Source organism: Streptopelia decaocto (genome assembly GCF_964273445.1).
Source record: "Streptopelia decaocto genome assembly, chromosome: 4".
Lineage (NCBI taxonomy): Eukaryota > Metazoa > Chordata > Aves > Columbiformes > Columbidae > Streptopelia > Streptopelia decaocto.
Genome location: NC_138658.1, coordinates 39,078,307 through 39,103,428, shown reverse-complemented (window position 1 = coordinate 39,103,428; position 25,122 = coordinate 39,078,307). Strand labels below are relative to the sequence as shown.

The window sequence follows — 25,122 nt, the reverse complement described above, 5'->3', positions numbered from 1 at the left end:
AAGCTTGCTTCAGGCAAAGAAGGGAACTGAGCCCAAGTGTACACGTGTTCTCATCACTATGTTAAAGCCTGAGAGAAAAATGCTAAGGAAGAAACCATCACTGCATCGCCTTCACAGAAAGGATGTTAGAGTACAGCTCCAGAGGCACTATCAATGACAGCTGTCTACATCTCTCCTCACCTTGGCTTCTTAAGAAGGATGAAGTGAAGAAATCACACTTTGAGCAGTATTTTTTCCTGGCTACTTCCGTGCAGGCCCATTCACACTGTCCTTAAGTTAAGAAGGTTGCAAGTAAGCATATGATCAAGACACAGAATCTTCTGGATCAAACATACTTCTGGATCATTTTGCAGCTGTTTCAAGTGTTAAGTGTGGAAAAGCTCAACACTTCTAACACCCAGGCCTCTTTTCAGACCTAACCTTAAGTCAATGAAGTAAAAGCACACACTCACAAATTCTAAATGTGGATTTCTGCGACTTTATTAGGGCTGAGACGCTACCCTAGGACTGGTTAAAACCCATTAACAGCTTTCTCAGCTGATTTCTGTATCATTAAGTCCAAAGACAAGTCCTAGACTGGAAATTCAACTTGAGAAATAATTAGAATACTCTACTCAATGTCCCTACTTATCTGCTGAGATTTTGAGGGCATAAAAAACCCAAAACCAAACAAAATAAAGAGCATAAGCAAAATCACTTTTTTTTTTTTAATACACTTCTTCTAGTAACTCTTCTAGAGAGAAGCCCAAGTGTTCTTTATATCTACAAGGGTACTATTACAGACATTAGTGTATCCTTTCACCACAGGTTACTACAGCATACTTTATGAAGCTTGGATGCAGAATAAAGTAAGGAAAGAGAGGAAAAAAAAATCTAGACAGACAATTACAAGGAAATTAGAGACCTGACATGTCTAAAAAAATCTGATGGTTTAAAATATCTGGGGGAGGGGGGAGTGGGGGGGCAGATGGGAAGAGCCAGGAGGCCAGAACCACTACTTTTTCCATTAAATCATCATTTTGCAACACATTTCCTTTTCTTAGCACTTATGAACACCGTTTTTCAAGGCATGTTTTTAAACTCTTACCCAATTTCTGACAACAATCTAAAATTACTGTGCCCAAAGTCAGGAAACTGACTTTGCACTGAATTATCTTTACTTCTTCATTGACAAATTCCATGTTTTTAATAGGTGTTAATCACAACTTCATCAGTATGCGGAGTGCCTTCTATTGTGTGGATGCTGATTACAGGTAATTTGGCAGCTGTTATAATGTGTTAGCTGCTTCAGCAATGTAGAATATATAATGACAGCTTTACTTTCTGAATTTTTATTTAGTCACGAATCTCTTTCTCCCTACAAACATTCCGTTCAGGTGAAAGCAAGCCATGATGCTCTGGTATTATTGGAGGAGAAGCATGGGGTGTTTTACAAGTGAATAGCATGATGTAGTCTGGATCACCTGACCAAACATTAGTCTTGAGGGCTGAAATTAGTTTGCAAAAGTGGTTTGAAGTCACAGCCCCTAGAAACCAAGATCTTGTAGTCCATTTGATATTAACTGTATGAGGTAAACCCACGAGGTACCTAAAAGGAGAAAAAAGGCCTCTGCAGTAACTAGTATTTTAGTCCCACACAATAACTAGGAACTGAAACACGGAGGCAGACAAAGAAAACAAGACAAACAAAAAAATGTATGGCTTTCCCTGAATCTGTTCACCAATTTGCGAAACATAGGAAATTTGTAGTTTTACAATTTGTCTGGTCAAATAATTTACTTTTCCTGCACATTTAAATATGTTCTAACTGAAACTAGTTGTATTTTAGATTGGGTCGATGCTAAAACAAAAATAATTTGTCATTTTCTTATTGATTTATATTATATTCATTAGGAAGGCAACGGAAACATATTCCAATATACTTATGATCACCATTTAGCTCTGAAAGGATATTTTGCCCTTCCAGTCTTAGGATTATAGAACACATTAGTTTTGTGTAAGCTCTGTATATAAGCAGGACACTGGGTAGCAGAGTAGGTCAGTTCTGTGGAAAAAAAAGTAAACTAAATGAAACTAGTTTGCTTTTTCAGCACTTAAAAATAAATTATTACAATAAGCATAGGTGCTGAAGGTTGCATTATAAATGTCATTACGTTCTTAATAAAAGTTGCACAGGTTTTCAATCTGTGTGCCCTAGAGCAGCCTGTGATTCTCCTTATGTTGTTTGTTTTCTTCCCTGGCAAAGACAAACTTGTTTTTAAGAGATTTTTCATGAGCTAGCCCCTTATTATAACAGAGAGATGCAATGTCTTGCTTTTGTAAATTTAAGTTTTGTGTGAAAGCATTATTGCTTTCCTCAAGTTGCAGAGCAAGTTTAAAGAGAACAATAGTCTCTAAAAATAAACATAATATATAACAGTCTCTCAGGCAATGTCAAATGCAATGGAAAAAGAGTGATGAGAGTTCTCCAACATGAGTTTTAATGAACCTTTTTTCTCTCTTGTGTCAGTGCAAGTATCATTTATTTTTAAAGCAATTGGTCACAGCTTTCTGTTAGAATGATGGCCTCTTGACTGATTTTGTTGAAGCACAGAACAATAAGGAATAATAATATTCCCAAGCTGGAAATCGGTAGCAAACAAAATTTGAAGTCAGCTAAAATGACGTACTGTATGAACTTATCTCTAAAGTATATGGAATATAGGTCTTCAGAGTACAGGACATAAGCCAACCAGTAACTGACAAAGATTAGGAAGAAATAATTTTCCCTGTGGGCATAGTATTCCATACTCATCCACCCATCACAGGAACTCAAAAAAAAAATCCCAAAAAAGCCCAAAACAACACCAACCAAAAAAAACTCCACCAACCACCACATCTGTAACATCTCTTACTAGCCAGGACTGGAGAGGGACTGATGAAACTTATGTACAAACAGATTTATCCAACACAGAAGTTCATATTTTGTAAATATATTGTGATTATTCATTGTAAGTGAAAAAGGCAAATAGTTACAACAAAAGCTAACAGCTACAAACAAAAGGCAAAAAGTAACAAACAAAATTCAATCAATGTTTATTAAAAAAAGTTTACATAGTAAAATTAAGCAGTGGAACTTTTACCTAGTTCATAATAATGCCCAGATTTTTAAAGTGACTTTTATAAAAAGTGGGGAACTTCCCTTGGGAAACCACTGCTTTGGAGGAATTTTAAGGCATGGGCACATCACCAAGCTATCTGAAGCACCTCAGAGGACTTAAGTAAGAAACAGAAGCACAAGGGGTTCACTAGAGCGTCTTTCCTAATTGCAAAATCCTTTTCCTCTAGGTAAGATCCCCCATTATTAAATGCCTTGTCTTTTTACAATTCCCTGATGACTCCATGTATAATTGATCATCCTATCCTAGAAGGTGTTTGAAAGTAGCTGCTTTTGCAGAAAAACAAAACTGATTTCACAGCTTGCAACAGCTCAGGGCCTGGTCTTAAAAAAAAAAAAAAAAAAAAAAAAAAAGCTGGAATCGTGCCCATGAATAAATAAAGGAAAAGCCTCAGTACTGACAAAATACACTTCAAGAGATCACTCAAAGCAAAGACATCCAACAAAGTCTGTAGCGATAACAAATTTTTCTGGTGCTTATGAGAAACTCCCATGCATTGCTCTATTATGGTTTTAAGCAGTATCTTAATTGTATACAATTTACTGCCTAGAAAGAAAACCTGGTCATTTACGTGATCTTTCTATATAGGTTATGACATCTCAAGCTCATTGGCCACTAGGAGTGAGGACTGGCACCATCCTGCAGGATTTGACTGGGGAGAGGGAAGCAGTCAGATGACAACAGAGCAGTGGTTGTTCCTCAGACTTCAATTTTTTTGTCCCATTTCAACCTAGAGTGCTTGAAATAAATCAGCAAAATTCCAAGATACGCAGAAAGAAAAGCCAAATTAGGAGCTGCCAGAGCTTTGCCTTGAAAAAGTATGAGTTTGGTAAACTATCAGAGCTGCTGAAAGCTGGCATAACTAGAGCCAGATTCCTCATCCGTGCTCCCACCTATTGTTGTTCAAGAGAAAGACACCACAAAGTGGTGGCAAAGTGCAAATGATACTTTTTTTTTTTTTTTTCATATTTATTTGGCTGCTTAGGAAGGAAAAGGGAAATGAGGGAAATTGACAGTTTTCCACAACAGAAATAGTTCAGACTGGTTGCTTAAGGAACCTTGAAGATTTAATGTAAGACTGAAAAAAAACCTTTAAGTGTGTCACTAACTTCTCTAACTTTTTTGTCAGACAAATTTCTTCATTTTCCTGCCAAGGAGGAACAATACAAGAATAACACCATAGAGCTAGAGGTGTCAGATAATCACAACTACCTTACCCTAGGAAAAGAAGCACATAAGTAGCCAGCTGCCTGCAGCATCTACCAGAGAGCAAATAGCCTTCAAGAAACCATTGTAAGGTAAAGCTGAACAGTTACATCAGTTGCACAATCATTATTAGCTGTCTGGTTCTTAGGTGTCACTCTCTTTATCTGCAATTGAAAGCTTCTTTCCAGAGGAAGAATTCCTAGCCTGTCTTAAAAATAAGGGAAGCTAATTGCAGAGAGATAAAGTGATAAGGTATGCAGTGCAGAGGGACTGAAGAGTCATTAATAGAGCCTCAGTCACACAGGGACAGGCCAGTACTTAGCCATTCACACCACTTTTCAGCAAGAAATGGATCTGATATTTGGAAAAAGACAGGTTGTCTTATGCCAACTTAGCTTCTCAGGAATAATACTGCCTTCAAGACATTTAAAAAAACCCAAAAGTATCTACAGATATTATACGTCAATTTTTAATCATTCTGCAACGTAAACATACTTTTCCAAAACAGTCTTCTACTACCAATTTTTATGCAAAATAACAATGAGCAAATAAATCAGGGTAAGGTGTTGGCAAGCCTTGATTCTGTAAAATCTCTATTTCAATTTTCTGTTACACAATTGTCTCTTGCCACATTTTTTAACCTTTGAAATAAGCATGACTTTTCATACTAGATAACGTTTTCCTTCAAGAATGAATACAATACGAACACAGTAATTGGTTTGTTTCTACCTGTAGGCGATCAACTCACAATGTGAGAGTTTAGGGGTGTTTTTTAATACATACACTAAAAAAAGCCAATTGCTATAATAATTACTGCTTTTCCTATCTCTTTGAAACTCTTGTTTATAGTTCACAATCCAACCAGAGTTCACTCAAATTTTGTTCAGAAAAACTGCATCTATGAAACCACTTGGAAGAAAGGCTGTGGTTCAGACACATAAAAATCTCCTCCATGCATGAGTTACAGTGCATACATCTGAATTATATTTAACTCATTAAACTACATGCTAACTACTGATCTTTATTTCATTAAGAAGATGCATCCCTTTTTAAGCTTATCTTGGTTTTTTTTTTAAAAAAGGGTTTTTTTTAAAAAAAGTTACATATTCATTCTTTCTAGCACATTCTTATGTTTTATATTCTCTTTCAAACTGGAAGGATTTGGGTTCACAGTTTTCATTCTATTTGCTTATAAAGTGCCAAATAAATTGTTGGCATTTAACATTAACTATGTCAGGGTGAAAACACTGCATGCAGGACTGGTAGCAACCACCAGCTCAAAACTACAGTTTTTTTAAGCCTTCATAAATACGGCTTTATTGGGTGAAAGCCTTTCAAAAAAAAGTTATACTCTTAGATTAATGCTACTTAATCCTATTTTTAAACCTGTAAGAGCTGATACTTTTGTAAGCTATTATTAGGTTGACTGCCATACTAACTGATTTCTTTTATCCACAGCAAAAACTCAAACTAATCAGTCACCACTTTGAAATATCACTTGTAGGGATGAGAAAAGGGTTTGGGGTCAACACCTTCCAAGCCTTGGCCCCCTAACAGATTTTCTTCAGATGACTGTGATGCTGCCTAGGGTTTGGTTAATAGCTATTATTGCTAGGGTACTTCATTGTGCACACCAGGGTTCAAAACGTATTTTGAAAACAGCGGGGAGAATGAAGATTTGAGAGGTTGCTTGGAGCACAAAAGAGGACATGAAAGAAAATACAAAGGTTGATGCTGGAAACAAGTCAAAAGAAACAGCCTGACAGATGGCATCCCAGAAAGGCAGGACTCTATGGTAAGATTCAGATATGAAAGAGAAAGTCAGTCCAGATGGTGACTGACAGCACTGATTACAAGACTCAGTTCCCATTGAAGGCAATGGGAGCTTTACTCCTGTAATGTGGATGACGGCAAATGAAGAGTATTTTTTTCTTTTAAATCCTGTTGTTTCGCTATGAAATACACTGGTAGCACTTGTGTAATTCTAAAATTCAAGCCCTGACACCGTCAACAGCATAGTGTATAGTATCACACTGCAACTTGTATATACAAGCTAGGACTACATAGCAGGCATGTATTCAGGAAAGAGAGAAATAAAACAAATTTCTAGATCATATGTAAAAGTGCAGTGCAGGAGCAGGTTTTAACCAATAAGAATGCAAAGGTCCAGGAAGACCTTACTGAGGCCTTTCAATATATAAAGTGGGCTTACAAGAAAGATGGCGAGAGACTTTTTATCAGGGTCTATAGTAGCAGGACAAGGGGCAACAGTTTTAAACTGAAAAAGGGTAGATTAAGATTGGACATAAGGAGGATTATTTATTTATTTATTTATGATGAGAGTATTGAGATACCAGAATAAGTTGCCCAGTATGGACAGGGCCTTGAGCAACCTGACCTAATGAAAGATGCCCCTGCCCACAGGAAGGGGCCAGACTAGAAGTTCTTTAAGGTCTCTTACAGTCCAACCCATTCTATGATTCTAAAACTAAATTCCAGAAGAGTTCTTTCAAAACACCTTTCCCATCTTAGATGCACTGTCTTGCATTAACAGCTTCATATTACCCTACTCAGTAAAAAACAAGGAAAAAGAGAAATGAACTTTTATCTTCACCCGTTACTGTCAGCAAACTCTTAAATGGTGTTCTGGTAAGCACCTGACAAACCCCTGACCAGCACAGCCTACAGAATCCTAATGAACTTCCTGCAAGTAACCTCTATTGAGACAGGGTGGAGAGAAAATATATTTTCTGTGTTCCTATATGGTTAAGATACACATTCCTGTGGTAGATTCTATTCATATTGAAATCCAAAACACAGTCGTGCTATCAAACAGAGTTCAATACCAGGAAAATGGGAATCATTTGGGAATAGCAATACATTACATTCATATCTACATGTACTCAAGAGTTCAAGTTACAGGGGAATGCATGTGCAGCTCTGCAGCTATTCCACAGAGTAATTTGAATATTTTAAGGCCATAATCTCCTCTTTCTATGCAAAGTATCAATGTAGGCAAATATTTCCTTTCAGTATGAAAAAAAAAAAAAAAAAAAGAAGAAAAAAAATTAAAAGCACAACCCCTGCAAGCTGTTCCACATATACTGACACAATACCACCATCTCAGACTTAAGATGTTCCTTATGACGCTCCACCATATTCAACATGTCCTTGTTTTATCTTGAGAAGGAAAAATGTTACACTATTTAGGAGAGAGAAAAATAGAAAATGTTGCATAAAAATTTAAAGCAAACTAAGAGTGCAGAAGACTCTGGGATCCTATCGCTAGCACCTAACAGAGGATGGAGATGATAGGGATCAGTGTCCCGTTAAGTATCAATTACAGTTTAGAATCCTAAAATTGTGTCTCTACTCTCCCTCAAGTATTAACTGATGCCCCATGCATTTATAATAGGAAAATGCATACTGTAACTGTAACAGTTACACTTAGTCTAAGGTGTGTGCTTTCTCAGTGTGCCACACCTCAAATTCATTGTGGAACTGCAACACTGAACCTGTCCGGCATTTATTATTCTTCCTGGCGTACCCGAACACTCTCCAACATTGAGTAACTCATTCAAAATCTCGTCCTATTCCACAACTTGATCTCCTATCAGCAGCCACTATGGATGACTTTAACTTACACATTATTAGTTTAAGAATGACTATTGTAAGTCATACAAAAAGGTCCATCTAGTCAACTATCTGTTTCTGACAGTGATCAACAGCAAATCCTAAAGACAGACAGAAAAACATGGCAAACAAACAACTTCACTTCCTTGCAAAATCCCTCCAGCAACTGGTGTTCCAAGGATTTCGCAGCCAGAGGCACTGATTTAGCCCTAATGGATTTTTCTTCTATTAATATATTCAATTGTTTCCTGAAGCCATATAAGCTTTTAATATCCACAATCTCTGGTTCAGAAAGCTCCACAGCTTAATAACCTATTGTGTGAAGAACGGTACCTGTCATTAGTTTTGAATCTGGTACAGTATTCAATTTGATAGTATTATTTCTATTGAAAGCAAGAGTTAATAAAGTGATCCCTGCATATTTTTCCATGTTACTCTCTCCTCAGATATCTCTATCGTATTCGAAGTCCTCTCATCAGTCGCTCAACAATTAAGCCTTTACTTAATTCAGTCACCCTTGATAGGTATCTTTTCTACCTCATCTGTGATGACTGCGATTGCATGAGAATTGCATAAAGTATTTGAGAGTATGAAATGAATTTACACAGTAGTCATAACCATTATATCCTCTTTAAAATGAAAGCTAACATTTTCATAAAACTAATATAAGCATCAAGAGCTCCTTCTTGAGTACCAATTACTGTGTCAAAAGTTATTGCAGTATATGTAAAACTAGGATTATTTACTTCCCCATATACATTATTTTATATTTATCTACATTTTACTTCAGAGGGCTAGATAAAGAAAGACAGAAGATTATATGGAGAGATCTTCAGCTATAGCAGTAAAACTCCGCCTGTATCCTACCCCAAATTTCCCATTTTTAATTTTATCTCCCTCCCGTTATATAAACCCTGTCCATCACAATGAATCTTCCAAACACCGCCTATTGATTCCAGAGATCATTTGCTCATGCTCCGGTTTCCTAGACATGGATCGTCTTTTCAAGAACCTCAGATGTACCTCAGATTAACAACTAATAAGCTCAAAACATAGAAGGGCTTTTATTTTCCATCCCAGGATTCTTCTGAAGCAACTGGAATTAATCTTTCTGGTCTTGTTTTACATTTTGTTTCCCCTTTTAAGTGGGCTGATGTTCAAAATCTCTGCTGATCTCTTGAGCATCTCAGTCACTGCCAAACCACTGTTCTCCCACACAAGGTACGAATCTTAATTTTAAACACTGTTTTTATCCCTCTTAGGTAGTTAACAGACATCTAAACTAGTAGAAAACATGGGGGGGGGGCAGGGGAGGTGGGGGCAGCACATATTCTGTTTATATTAAGCAAATTTCTACAAGAAAAATTTAACAAAAAACTACAACCACAGCCTAAAGTTACTGGTGAAACTTAATGAGTCACTCAAGCTTCCAAAGTACTGCTAAACCTGTGACGTTCAATGTCTTTGAAGGGTGGGCAGTGCCAGTTTTGTTGAGATGAGACTACATTACTAAACTGTTATTGAACCGATTTTTTTATTTTTTTTTTTGTTACATAAGCTGCCCTTAGTGTTAGAATCTGGTGGAGAAACTAGAGCACTGTTTTACACAGAAAAGCAGACTGGTCCGAAACATGGATGGGATGTGAAACGTATTTGCGATGTGAAAAAACACATCCTTGCATTTTGAAAAATACGCAGTTAAGTCCTTATTCCAGCTCAATTCTAAATCAGAACACAGCAAGTAACACTTTACACTTCTAAAAGTGAAAAGAAATATAAAGTTACCTGTGCAATAATTAAGAATGTTAATTTACAAAAAAATAAATGCACCGCTTTTACAAACAAAGCTTTGGGAAATAAACTGTAATAAACTCTCCCACACTGCATCACAAAGAATAGTAATTTCCCATTAGCGTACCAAAGTGGCAGGTAAAACACACTTCCTTATTACCATTTTCAGCCTGTGTACCTCACAGATCACCCCAACAGCTCCATCACTGCCCATGTGCACACTGCTCTGCCCAGTCCATAGCAAACATGAGTCAGGGAGGCCATCCCAATCAACACATTACCAGGTGCCTACACTGTTTGTGTCCACAGCGCCCTGGGGAAACTGAGGCCCTGCTGTTTCCCAGACACCCTCCGCAAAGCATGCCTCTGGTTACAGACAGCAAATCTACCACAGAACACTGGGAAGCAAAGTAAGGCAGCCCCACAAAGAATCTCCCCTTGGAGCTCAAAGAGTATCAACCAAGCTACAGCTCCCACACCAAAACATCCCAAACTACTCAGTCCTTCTGACCTTCAGGCTGCAAAGGAAGAGAGAACCTGTTTTGCCCAAGTGCAGGTGTAGTAGCACGAGTCTGTTAAGCTGGGAGGATACAGAAGGTGTGCGTGCACTGACACCTCACATACCACAAGCAGCACCGACACCTCGCTGACTTTTCCCCTTATTTCAAAAGACAAGCCTGCTTTCTCAGAGCACTAGTACAAAAAGGCAACCAGGTGCACAACGGAAGAAAATAAGCTTATAGAGTCTCCTCTTGAGAAGGAACCTCAGTTTGCTACGTAAGAACATGAAGCATGCCTTATTCATACATTTTCAATTCACTACAACACTAAAAGCCCATGGGTCATGTTTGTATGATGCAGTTAACATAAAACTAAGAGCTTACAGCAATCAAAATAAAATATTCCTAACTGGCACTACTTCAATAATTGACCTAGTCTGGGGTCATTTTAAAACAGTTTAAAATGCATCATTAATCCAGGGTATACTAAAGCAGCTTTACTAATATGCTATAATAAATTAGAACGGAGAAGCAAGGTTGCAGTTAGCATGCATTTAAAAAAATAATAATGTGATAATAATATAAGCCAGAGATGCAAATTAGAGCAACATGAAAGCACAGGAAACATGATAACAACGTGACTTAGAATTTCCAGAAATATATTTGATGGAATATATTTTCCTTATTCTTCTCCTGGCTATACATTTTCTTTTCTTTACTTTTCCCATTTCCTTCCTGTCACTTCCATCCTAACACTCTGGCAGCTTCTCACTCTCCATTATCATTAAAAGAGAGAAGTCGGTCTCTCTCTAACAACCAGATCAGTAAACCTGAGGTTAATCTGCAATATGAAGAAGGTTACTAAAGAGAAGGTCAGTTGTTTGATCATTGTAGATCACATATGTCAGGAGAAAAGCAGGTCAGCAAAGTATACTGTAAAAACAGCAGCCTTGCACAAGTATTTTTTGAACAAACCTGTGTATGGTGTCCTAAAGGAATGGATATGAGAGCCCATTGTCTAAAGAGTCAAAATAACTACCATGAAAGGCGAGAAAGAATCAAGGGAATAAATGAAACAAGCCAGCATCTTTACTGCCTATATATTTCAAGACTTATAAGAGGAAAAAAAAGTTCAGTAGATCATCTAAAGTTATCAGTGTTCAAGAAGTGAACATGAAGCCAGCCCACATACAATCTGTGCACAAGGAGGGAGGGGAGACAAAAACAAACAAAAAACTCCACATTTATTAGAAAAAAAATGCCCAAGACACTGTAGTTTGTACTGAATTTATAAACTTAAACATACACTTTCCCACGTATCTGTGTGGTGTCTTGCAGAAAATCATTCCATCCCTTGTAGGACTGTTAGGGCATGTTACATTAAGAAAAACAAACTCCCTCTCCCTGCAGGAAGCAAAGATTATCTCTTCACCTCCTCCTGCCCATAAACAAACATACACATGTGTACCTATATATATATATATACACACACACTTACAAAAATAAAAGGAAAAACTCAAAGTCCACACTAATAACCACTTCTGAAGAAATTAGTCTACTAACAATCTCTTTAAAATGCATTTCAGAGCCTCAATTCACTGAATTTTAAACTCAATTTGCTAAGATTTGACTCTCATAAGTCACAGAACAAATGTTACTTCAACAGAAGAAAAAGGCAAGTTTTTCCAAGACCTCTGTCTGAAGGGGTTACAATGTGCACAGGCAGTAAATCCACATGTCCAGAGCTTGATCTCCTGTTCATTTGTCATGCGCGTCCATTCCAGATGCAGAAGCAGGTTGCTGCTTAGCACGATGCCGTCTCCATTTCCCTTCTCCCAATATAAGACACAATTTTTCTTCATTGCTTCTGAAGGAGACATCTGTTGTTTGTCTTGAGCATTTGAAGAAAAATTTCTCTCTCACTTGTTCATTTTGAAGTTGCTTCAATGAAAACACCTTTATCTTCAGTGACTGCACTATTACTCTGTGCAGGGTCTGCACATGAACTGCAGCTCTTGAGTGTGATTTGCTGAGAGACCACCTCATTTTTATGAAAAGTCTCATGTTAATAGCAACTCTTCGTCAAGCAGTTTCTCTCAACGCTTGGTGTATGGATGGTTTAAACAACATCTCAGCATCTTTACTGCTCTTGGTGCATCCTCTCCTCATGAAGCAAGGAGACAGGCAAGATGGAGAAAGACCACTTAAGGTAGTGGACTGTGTTTACACTCAGATTTATTTACTACCCCTCTGCAGCTTTGCTGCTTCCCCTGACAGAGCTCCAGATGCTCCCTGCCCTCTGCAGCCTTTCCTGTACACACAGCATGTCTGTTTGCAGTGCTGAAGATGGTAACTTTCAATTTTGTTTTTAAATTCCATTAGTATAGGCAGTTGGTGGAGGTGAATGGAATTTCACTTTCACGTCAGCAAAGCACAGGCTCATATATATATACGTTCTGGCTGGGCTTTCATTGCGCTTGTGTCTCTTAAATGGATTGCTTTAGGGAAAATGGAGAGATAAAACCACTCTTCTCTCAGACCGCTATAGAGATCAAGAAGTAATATAGATCAAAATAAAATCTGACCATCATTAGGGAGGAGTGTCTTCGTATACTTGGAAAAATTCCCATTCGCTTCACCATCATTGGGAATTATGTCAAGGATGCCCTTACGCTGAAAAAGATTTAATCTGATGTGAGACACAGGTTAAATCTACTACAGGAATATTTTGCTCTGAGGCTTCTGCAAGTCATTTTTTAGTTTTCTGATGATTTTTACAGCCATCCCAAGTAATTTTTATGACCATGTATGCTGTGTCGCTAATGTTTTTGTAGCTTTAGTGGAGAATTCGTTACTTCATGTCATAAAAGTTCTGGATTTACATTTTTATACTGGTGTTATAATTGCAAAATTTGATCAGCAATTTGACTGTCACTTTATTTTATGTTGAGCAATTCTGGAAAAACAACATCCATTCAAGCCTGTCATTCATTTTGTATCCATATCAAATGCAACTTAAAATGTAGTCATTTATCGGAGCCTGAAAAATAGCAATATATTTCTTGTAGGATGGCATTAATGTGTCTTTTCCATGCATTCCCCATGCTAATGTGAAACTACCACTCTGTAGAAAAAGCAATCTAAAAAAATTGCAAGATTCAAGCAATCCAATATAATAATGTCATGGTTTAACCCCAGCCAGCAACTAAGCAGCACAGAGCCACCCACTCTCTCTACTCCCCGCCCAGTGGAATGGGGAAGAGAACTGGAAGAGTAAAAACGAGAAAACTTGTGGACTGAGATAAAGTAGTTTAATAGGCAAAAAGAAAGCCTCACATGCAAGCAAAGCAAAACAAGGGACTCACTGACTACTTCCCATGGGCAGGCAGATGTTCAGCCATCCCCATGAACACTGGGCTCCATCATGTGTAACGGTTACCCGGGAAGACAAACACCATCACCCCAAATGTCCCCCCTTCCTCCTCCTTCCCCCAGCTTTATATACTGAGCATGTTGTCATATGGTATGGAATATCCCTGTGGTCAGTTGGGATCAGGTGTCCTGGCTGTGCTCCCACCCAGCCTGTTGTGCTCTCCCCACCTTCTCATCAGCAGGCCAGTATGAAAAGCTGAAAAGTGCTTGAGTGTTCAGCAACAACTGAAACATAAGTGTGTTGTCAACATTTTTATCATACTAAATCCAAAACACAGCACTATACCAGCTACTAGGACAAAAATTATGCCAGCTGAAAGCAGGATAAAGAATTTACCCAGCAATCAAATGAGACATAAAAAAAAGTTTAAGAAACTGAAATCTGTTGTTCCCCAAAAAAAAGGAAACAAAAAGGAGAGAAAGAAGCAAGAAACAGTTTTGTTGCTATGTTAAAAATAAGAGAGCTTTCCCCACTGAAGAGCCACAATATGTTTTTTTTTTTTAATATGAGAGGCAAATACTTGTAAGTGAACTACTGCATTAAACCATGTGTTACATTCTGTGCAAGACAGATGACTCAGAGCTGGTGAACCACTGGAGGATACTCGTTCAGCACAAAATTTGATACCATTTACAGCCTCTTGTCAAGTTATCTAGCTCTGGCTCACTACTGCTGCATCTATGTAGGCTTTGCCAGGGACTGGCAAAATTTTGCCAAGGGTGTAGTTAATCTGTGCAGAAGAGAGATTTCTGTTGCAGCTAAGTCTTGTAGGTAGGGATATCTCAAACCTCCCAAGTATATATGCATTCATGTGACTCTGCCTTCTCTGACACAACCACGTAAAGCTTCAGCAGCATTACCCAAATGTTACAAGCACAGCTTTTATCCCAGGGACTGGATGACAAAACAAAAAGACAAACTGCCTGTTAACAGACAATTATGTTATCTAATGCAAAACCAGGATCACAGTGAGGCAAAAACAGATGGGATAAAATAGTTATCTTGCACTACCAAAGCTGTTAACATGCAGGAATATGTGTGTAGGTCTTATATTTCCCAGACATCAGCTCTGAAGAGACACAGGGAGCCCTTGCTCTTCCCCATCTTCATATATGAGCAGAACTTGCCAGAGTCTGGCTATAAAATGTTCTTGCTTGTCCTAAACATTTGTTTGCACTCTTCTAGTACTTAATTTATAGAAAACTATTTTCAGAGAGCAACAATAAGTAAATAGGCTAAAATTTTCTAAATAAACTCATCTGTTATTCTATTTTCTGTGCAAGTATGAAAAATTATGCTTTAAGCAAATGAGCACCTTAGGTTAGTCTGATAAATCTACACTTACACACTTCAGTGAACAATCCAATTTCTAAAGCACCCTGTATTAACACTGGTGTCCTGACCAAATTCTAGTTCAGATAATTACTCTGCCTAGCTAAATCTCTTAGTAGTATCGCATCCTGTCATAAACCACTGTATAGCACAGAAGTAAACTGTTAAAACGCCATTGCATCTTAAGCACCAAATCAAGGGCTCATCACTGATCAATAAAACATCTAAGTTGTATGGGCCAGATTTTCTAGTCTACTATGACCAATCGCACCATACATTTGGCATTAAAAAAAAGAACACACCACCACACACGGCAACTGGCAAAGTGTAGGAAACTGCACTGGACACGGTAACACTTAGCTGGCACAAACCTAACAGAAGTTTCAGGGCACTGCACATTCATGGCACTACCAGATGTCACCAACCTCCAAACTCCTTGTCACTGCAGCTCTCACGGGGGTTAGTGCCCACATGGCTCTGAAGAAGACATGCAAATATTCTTCGGAGACTTCAGGGAAAAGTCTGGCAGATAGGCTTAAACTGTTGCGGAGGTAGTGTCAGATGATTCAATGAAGCATCTGTCAAATGCCGTTGTGTCCTTTCACCAAAGATTCGGCTGAAATATTCAGGCATTGGATGGTAACCAACAGCTGGAGGTGACACAGGGAAAGGGATGCTTTAGTTATCTGTTAAATCCTCGAACAGCTAGATGAAAGCTTGGTATTTCAGCTAGTGACTGACTCCTAAAGTGAGGGCAAAGGTCTTCAATAAACAGGATCTAACCAGGAGAAAGAGGGGATAGGAAATTCCTTCCACAAGATCCACCAAGACATCTTAAAATGGCAGCATAAAATAACATTGTCCTTCTGAAACACTACCTTGAACAGGAACATGGCAGCTCTGACCCTGCAGAGAACAAACATCCAGAAAAGAGTGGGATATTGTAGCCTATATATTTCTATGGCAGCTGCACATACACCTCATCATTTTTATTCCTACAATTCTGTTAATATATTGCTATCAGCTTGGTGATTAAATAGCTGACTTGAACCACCAGGTGTTCACATAGACTTGGAGTCACATCACCTTCTCTATGAAGAAAAATGTGTGAAAATTATGGAAATGAAGGTGAAGAATTTTGAAGAGAAGCATGAAATCCTGTTAAATTCCTGCAATAGATTTTCTTCCTCTCCGTTACCTCTTGAGCAAGCCTCCTTGAGTAGGTCTCTTCTATAGTATTTTTTCATAAACAGGGAAAGGAGTTCTCTGTTGAAGACATATTTTGAGAAAGATTACCCAGCCAAGCCCATCACCCTGTGAAACTCCTCCAAATGTGACAATTGTCAAAACCAGTTTGAAACCAATGAATCACAATAGAGCTTGACCTTAAAAACCAGTTTACACTGGAATTCTCAGAAAGGAGTTGGTTCAGCAGGTTGACATCCTCTAATAAAGCCTTTTCATATTTTAAAGAAACATTAAAAAACTGGGACTGCTATTTCTTTCAGTCAGTGTAATTTGGTCTCTTGACAGCAAGGAACATTTACAATAGGTGTAGGACTTTTAGCTTGGGATTCCTGAGCTGCATTGTATTTAACTTGTCAACCTCTGCGTTAATTTTTTTCAGCCTTATTTAAAGTAACCAAAGATGTCTGCTCCTGGCCCAAATCCATCGAAATACTTAGCATACACTCAGTTTTGCTCAAGTCAATTGCTATTAAGTGTGTGCATCAGCGTATTGCTAGACAAAGACCATAAGTTACCTGTCTGAGCATTAAAGAAAAAAAGAAAAACTGAATTGTTCTTTCCTCTATATGGGAACAGACACCCGCCTACACACAGCGCAGTCTGGCTCCCAACCAGGGGGTACCACCGCAGTTCCCCAGACCCAAACACAAGAGCTACATTCCCTGCACAGGGACACAAGAAAGTTTAGGAACCAAGTGAGCATCATGTCCCAGTAAGGAGACAAAGCATAGCTTGAGTAGGCCCCCCAATCACTAAAACCATCTTGCATCCCACTGCTCTGATACAGCCACGGAGTGCCTCTCATCACAGTGGTCTCTCCACAAACCCAGCTGCTGGCATGCACAGAGGTTTCTCAACCTTGTGTTTTGAGTTGGATTAATCTGAAATGACTGTGCTTAAAAAAAAAAAAAAAAGTTAACTACAGACAATAATATTAGCTGAAATGCATTACTAATGTCGAGTTAAATTGAAAGAAAACTAAATATAGAAAACAGTCCATTTTATCCTGCAAGATAGCTTGTTTAGTAACATTGCTGAAAATTGATAGGTATTAAATTAACCACAGGAGGGCTCCCTCTGGTATACTGAATACAACAGAAACATACTGTTAATTGCCAAAAATAATATTGTATCTTAAAAGTAACAAAGGTTTCAGACTTCAAATGATATTTTCCTCAGTCGGATCCAATATACATAGGGGAATACAATTATACATGAACAATTCAGATAAAGAAGTGAATTACAGAAGTGTTAACTGTATGACTGTTAAATGGCAAACACAGATTGCCAATGCACTGCTTTTTAAGACTCTGAGTTCTGATTTGCAATGAGATACGTAGGGGCTCTTGGAGCTGACACACCGGCACAGCAATGAACTGGGCTGTAGAATAAAAGAGGATTGAACGCACCAGGTACCAGCTGCTGCTCTGGGGAGAGAAATGGGGATTTGCTTGGAAGAGCACACACACAGAAACTGAGAAACTGAGCATGGAAAGTGAGGCTTCATTTTATCGGTATTTTTTATGGTCACTCATGCACTGTCCCAAAATAGTACAAATTAATGACTGCAACAGTCAAGCAGCTACTTTTGTAGACTTAGGTCTGTTTTTGTCATTCTGTATTTCATTTACTCTTCTGTTAAAGAGAAACAAAACTTTCCAACCTCACAAGTTTGTGGTGAAAGCAAAGATAAGCAACTGAGACAGTGGAACTAAACAGACAAGTAACTGACAGTGTCCCAACAGTGCACTCATAGGAAACACGTGTCTCTTTGTATCCTATCCAAACCATACTTAGTACACGATTTTGTAGCTGTTGAAATCAACTGGAAAAAGCAAGAGAAATAGAGCTAAGCAGGGGAGGGAAAAGAAGTTTCACTTTCAAGATGCAGCTTTTATGCAGCTCCAGAAACAGAATTCATCAACCCAAACTTTGTTTACTAACTATTGATGCCAGTGAAGTACAGAGTTAAATGACCTGGAATAATTATGATTATCAGAACCTGTGTACTAAACAGTAGGAAACAATGCATTTTGTGGTAAACTTCAATTTTCACCTATTTCATGGACTTCAGAAACTAATGACTGTTTGCAAGACACATTTCAGGCTGGAACCCTGTCCTGGATTAAGGTGGCAATGTTAGTACTTTAATAGCCACCAGGCTATTTTTAACACCGAAATGTGTCTCTGTCCCATGGAACAACACCTTTTCCTGACAGCACAGCTGTATTTTGGTCTTTGCTCTGGGCACTGTGCATGCACCAAAATAAAAAGGGCCAACACCATTGAGACCTCCTCCCACAGAAGTGCCCTAAATCAGGAGGCTGAAGTAGCATGCCTCACCGTGCCAAAGCATAAGTGAAATGAAGCCAGAAATCTACTTTCTTTCCTTACTTTACACATCATAAAGCATTTTGGTAATATACCTAGGAATAAGTCTTACAGAGAATCTGTGACTAAGAGATGCTGCTGTTCAATCCAATTTCAAGTGAGAAGATTTGACACCAGGAAACAGGGAGATGACAACTGAATGAAAAAAAAAGTACCAAATGAAGTTGAAATGCATTAGGGGTTACTTCACTACACTGCCCTCCTTTCAGTCAACCACACTGGCATCCCATAAAAAACAGAAATAAACATCTCTCACAACACTTTTCACCAAATACATATATTACTGAAGCTGGAAAGCTGCTCCAGGAAATTTTATTCTTTTACATGAGGTTATTTTTCATATATATTGAAAGCATATAAACAGACAAGGATAAAGCTTTATTGTAGCCAAATACAGTAGCACTAACTTGAGATAGCCTCAGACAACCAGGTTTGGACTAGGATTACATCCTACTGGTTATACTGAATTGTTGCATTTCCTCCAAAGAAAACAAAACTGAAATTAAAACTTTTATCAGCATAACTTAGTATCCAAACACCTTGCCTTCAGCTTCTATCAGAAGAAAAGATCAGACCGGATACTTATATCACATACATGGTATTTCCATGACACACAAGAAAAGAGACATTGTTAAACTAATCAAAACTCAAGGACACCATAAGGCTTTAAGAAATTTATAAGACTATTTAAAAAAAGAAAAATATCCTATTCAGTTTCCTTTATTCCCATAGTACGGCAAGGAAGACTGACTTAAATAAACCAGAAACTGATAATATTTTTTTTTTTTTCTCAGATGTACCGCTTTATTGTCAAACTATATTTTATGGAGAGCTCCACGTAACTCAGAACATTAATATCTGTACTTTTACCCTTGAAGGTCCACTTGTGATAAACCAAATGAAAATAACAAGTATCAAAATGTAAAGACTAAGTCTATCAAGTTCACAAGTGAAAACCTTAGGAAAATATGATAGGTTAAAAAAGTTTGTATTAAATGCTTAGAGATTCATAATGCTTACAGAATTAATGTACAGTGATCAGAATCATTAATGCTGTCTGAAATCAGGGTTGTCAATACCATGTTCTCACCTTCTAATCTTTGGGAAAGAAGGGCTTCTCTGCTCAGAAACAGAATTTGCATGATGACAAAAACACTCTTATGTAACTTCCTGCAGCACTGTTTTAAAGAATAAAAAAGTCAACTTACTTTGTCATATTAGGATTTCTAGATAGCATTGAAGAGCACAAGTGCTCTCTTCTAGTCACTGGGAATGACACAGTCCCCAGGGGACACTGTTCTACCATTGACAGAAATGGACTTTTTTTGCATTGTGGACTGATTTTGAACAGCTTCTCTGTTACTACTGTCAGGATATCGATGCCTCCTCCATCAGCCTGCTATCCCTCCTTTGGTCCACTGCTGTGCCAAGCAGCTTAGGTGGTGGGAGAGGTTGACAGAACCCCCATTCACAGAGAAGTTTGAGGATGTCTGCTTTAGCAATGAAATGGAAAATTTAATTTATAACTAGTCAGAAAAATCAGAATTTCACCACACCATCTCCTCAAAAACACCTGATGATCAATAACATTAATTTAATTGTTCTTAAAACAAGATGGAATATTTATAAACATTACTGCTAACATTAGAATACATCTAGACACACATTTTACCCAAAGAGCAAAACCAGTTCAGCCTATGTCTAACTTACTGAAGTAATTGACAGCTCTGCCTCTCCGCCATGGCCAAGAGATACCATAGCAGTCTGACTGTACATCACTGTCCTGTACTGACTCTACACACCCCTACGTAACCTAACACAACTTCACAATATATAAGAAAAGCCTGCTGCAGTTTCAGTAGGACTGACCTTTAAACTTGCATAAAGTCACATTCAGTATTGAGTAACTGAACATCTTAGGGGCAAAAAATAACTTTGTTGAGTGTCAAAATTCTTGCATCTCCTACTAACACAATAGGCAGAAAAAGTTATATTTCTACTATGATACTATTTCACTATTTCTAATGCAGTCTTTTATAGTATGACCTAATTTCTAGCTTAGTCTCAACAAAATACACTGACCATCTTCTTACAATTCTCCTTATATTTAAAAGAGCTGAACTCAAAACTTGTATTTCAACCCTTGTTCCTTGTATGCATTTTGGGTTATAAAGTGCACATCAGAAGGCACAAGTATTGTAATTGCATTACTCACCTCTACTTCAACCTGCTATCCTCACTGGGTAATGACATTGCCAATATGACTTCAATTCTGACAGTGATAACGGAATTACATTAGAGTCAGCTGTAAGGTTCAAAGTTTCATTGCTCATTTTTATTGTTTTCCCATTAAACAGCTCCACTAGTGCTCAATTAGTATTCAGGTGGGGAGAGGGGAAGGGAAAAAAAAAAGGCAGCTAGTAAAAAGCCCCTTTCAGATAACTTAGGTTTCAAAATTTGCTGGGGTCTCATTAGCAAGTCTCATTAGCCCTTCATACATGCTCAGCTGGTGATCTTCAAGGTTTTCTTCCACCATTTTTTTTAAGTTATTTCCCTTTGAGTGCTATCTAGTATTACACATCAGGAATTTCATCTTCTGTCATGGCACGTGTCTTTTAAAGACCCATGCAAAAAAACATGGAATCATTATTTGCACTGAATAACTTAGCTCTCCTAAATCACAAAGTAAATTAGAAACTGCAAAAACTACCGTATGCACCTTGTAAACTAATGACAGACACGATAGTGTATAATTTTCTTTCAGCAGAAATTACTTCCAACTAAAAATCTAGCACCTGACACCTACTGCATTTTAAAATCCTTGGAAAGACAAAGTAAGCTTCAAGTTAGGAAGCTATCCTTAACTTCCTCCTTAGTAAGAAAGTATCCTCCATTCAGCATATTTCATGAACCAAAGTTACAATACTTTGGAGGACTAACTTCAGTAATCGATAGCCACAATAACAAAAAATCAAATATGTGCATTACACACATGGGTGACGACCCTTGAAATTTAGACTACTAATGCACCAAAATGATACATGATGCTGTCTAATACACTAACACAAAGGCTATGCAAGTGGTCAACAAGGTAAAAGATCGAACAATCACATAACTTCAGACTAATGATCTATGAAATATTTACGTAATATTTAAATTACACTGACAATTACAGTGCAGGACATAGCACTGTTGAACAAAATAAATATAAGCTTTGGCAAATTATGGGCAGAGTTTTAAAGCACTATGTTAAAACAATCCCTAAAACCAAACTTCATATAATGAGGGTCATCTTGTGATTTATGATCCAGACATAAACCCAGCATGCTGAAGAACAACTTAAAAAAACCAAAACAAAACAAACAACCAGTTTGTTTCAACTGCTGTTTTAATAACGGTGAAACTGTAAATATTTGAAAGTTGGCTGTGTCATCAGACAAGCAGTTACGCACAGTGTAGCTGTATCAGGTCACGTTAGTAACATTCAGAAGAGAAAAAGACTGTCAGTCACTTCTGTCGAGTTTTCCACAGAAAGGAAGAGAAAATAGAAAACCTAGGTGGTCGGTTACCTAGATGGATCCCGAGCAGTTGTAGCGGGCATACAGCCACACATCGGTTCAAGCAGCATTACAGACAGGCAGCCAAATAAAAGTTGAGGTAAAAACTCCACTTCTCGTAATGAAAATTAGAGCCCAGCATCGCCTTTGGCTAACGGACGAAGCATGCAAAAATCCCACGTCCTCCTAATTTCACGGCCAGCTTCTGTGACTGCTCACCCTTGCCCTTCCCTGGGAAACCCACCCCGCCGGGCTCATTTGCTCGCCCACAACTTTCCCTCTCCAGCGCGGAGGTAGGACAAGCACATGTGCTGCTGCCCCCCGCTCCGCGCCGACGGCCGCCGCGCCCCAGACCCCTCCAGCGGCGACGGGACCCGCTCAGTCCCGGAGTGGGGAGCGCCGGGGCCGCGCCCCGAGAGGAAACAGCCCGCCGCCCGCCCGGGGCAGCGGGACACCGCGGAGCGCCGCGGAACACGGCGAGGCAGCGCTCCCGGGCGGCTTCGCACCTACCTGCGGCTCGGCAGGCTCGGCGGGCTTCACCAGGTGCTTCTCTTTGTAGAGAGACCAGAGGCCAATGTCGGGCAGGAAAATCAGAGCCGCGGTGAAAAGCAGCGTCATTTGCAGAAACCTCTTCTGTTTCCTCTTCATGGCCAAAGCCGGGCTGCTCTGGTGACGGCGCCAGCAGCAGCAGCTATCCCAGCACCGCGGGACAAGGTCCTTCCCACCCTGCTGTCCTTCGGAGGGGCCCGGCGCCGCGGAGAAACTTCGCCCGCCCGCCTCACAGCCGCCCGCCCCGCGCCCGGGCGGGGCCGCCCCCCGCGGCGGCGGCGAAGCTGGCGGCCGCCCCCCCCGCCCCGGCGCGGCGCTGCGCGGCGACGGCGCCGCTCCCGGGGGAGCTCATGGACCCACCTGCGCACGGAGCGGCGAACAGCTCAACGCACGGCTGGGGCGGGGGTACAGGAAAATTGAAAAATATTTAAAAAAAACAACTAAAAACCCCACAACCCAGGTCCAATGGACAGCGTTGGCCCGGCAGAGCGCCTCCTCCCGCCGGCTCCCGGGCACGGCGGCAGCGCTAGCGCGGCGCGTAACCCCCGCGGCTCCCCGCGCCCGCCCGCCTCACGTCCCCCTGCCCGCCCGGGGCGGGGGCGCGCGGCATCATGAGCTCATCAAGCGCAATTCGCTAAGCAAGAGTTTAAATGACAAATAATAAGAAAGGAGCTCAGAGGCCGGCGCGCGACACAGCGCGCCCCTCCGCGCCGGGGAGGCGGCCAAGGAGGGGGTGGGGGGTGGCCCCCGCGCCCCCCGCCACCACGTGCGGCGACCGGGCCGGGGGCGGGCAGCGCCGAGCCCGCCCCGCCCCACCGCGCCCCCTCATCCCGGCCGACCCATGTGTGCCGGCGCTGGGCCTTTCCGCGCGGGGACCCCGGGCTGCAGTCGGATGTCGTCGTTGCTGCCGCCACCGCTGCTGCTGCTGCCGCCGCCGCGCACCGGGGACGGGGCTTGCAATTCCCGTTCCGGTCCATCCTCCACGGCGCTACGTGAAACGCGGGGGGCTCCCAGTGCGGGAGCCCGGCCCGCCGCACCAGGCAGTGGTTGGGCGCTCACCTGCCGGGCGCTCACCTGCCGGGGAGCTCCCCGGGCTCTCCTCCGCAGCGCCGCCTTTCCCGAGCCCGCCCGGCCAACAGCTCTACATGCCTTCCCCGCACCGCGGGGGCTGAAGTCACATCCCGCTTTGGGAGAAGCACCGCGGGACGGGGATGTTCAAAGCGATGCCGCCCTGGTTGTAGGCTCTAAACTGCTGGTTGCATCAGACCCGTTTGCGTTTCTGGTCTGAGTTCAACTGCTCGCTCTGACTATGCAGTGCGATTACCCTTTTTTCTCAAACTAACTCCTCTCAGCAAAACAGGACATTTAGGTTAAGCTTACAAGGACCTAGTGACCTTTCAGCTTTGTCACATCAAACACTGGGAAAATGGGTACCAGACTTGTAATGTTAATGTGTCTAGAATGAATATTGAAAAATAAAGGTATATCTAACTTCCTTTTTTTCCTGCCTTCTATATATTAAAATAAAAAAAAAAACACAAAAAAACAAAACAAAAAGCACAACAACAACAAACCAAAAACCACAACCAACCAACCAACCAATTATCACTTCAATTACAGTCCATATTTCTACTGGTGGCTGAAATATTTCTGAATGAGAAAGTCTAAATCCTGCAGTGAGAAACCTCTTTCTGTAACGAAAGTGCATCTCTACAAATGGCAAGAAGTAGTCCTGTCCTTTGACATAGGTGAGATCCATTATGTCCATCTGCAGAACTGTCTTGTGCAGAAAGTCTTTCCTACACATGCATAAAATTGTAAAAGAGGCAGTTAAAGGTTATTTTTAGGAGAGTAGCTGGAGATAAAGGAAAGGTTGTGGGAGGAACAGAAGAACTCTGAACGCCGAAGGTGGGGTGGGAGGAAACGGCATAATGCTTTTCACATGAAAGTAGGACTGGGAGGGACCTTGCAAGGTCGGCTTCTTCATGGCTCTGCCCCAAGGCACTATCAGCTACATCTATGTCACTCTTGACAAGTGTTTGTCTAACCCATTCTGAAGTCCTACAGCGATTACACCACTACAGCCTCCTCAGGCAATCTGTTCTGACTTGCAGTTACAAACTTTTCCTTAATGTTTAACCTGAGTCTTCCTTGCTGTGATTTGAGAGTATTACATTAACCACCAAAGAGACAGCAAGCAGAGTATTCATTCCCCTCAGTCCTTACATAGTTAAAACCCACTTCCAGATACTGTTCCACAGGCACTCCAGGACATCTCAACAGCTGATGTCTCTTAGTGCTATCATCAGGACTGTGTTCAACTG

At 40.3% G+C, this 25,122-nt stretch overlaps 1 protein-coding gene across 1 annotated transcript in view; it reads right to left on the bottom strand.

Moving 5' to 3' along the window:
* The window catches only part of GALNTL6 (polypeptide N-acetylgalactosaminyltransferase like 6), a gene marked incomplete at both ends in the record, with an annotated part of 443,878 nt that extends 420,981 nt beyond the window's left edge, over nt 1-22,897 (bottom strand). The window contains one exon of the mRNA XM_082050804.1: nt 22,760-22,897. Coding sequence (XP_081906930.1) covers nt 22,760-22,897 — 138 coding nt within the window. The remainder of the gene's footprint in view (nt 1-22,759) is intronic.
* Between the last annotated feature and the right edge of the window lie 2,225 nt (nt 22,898-25,122).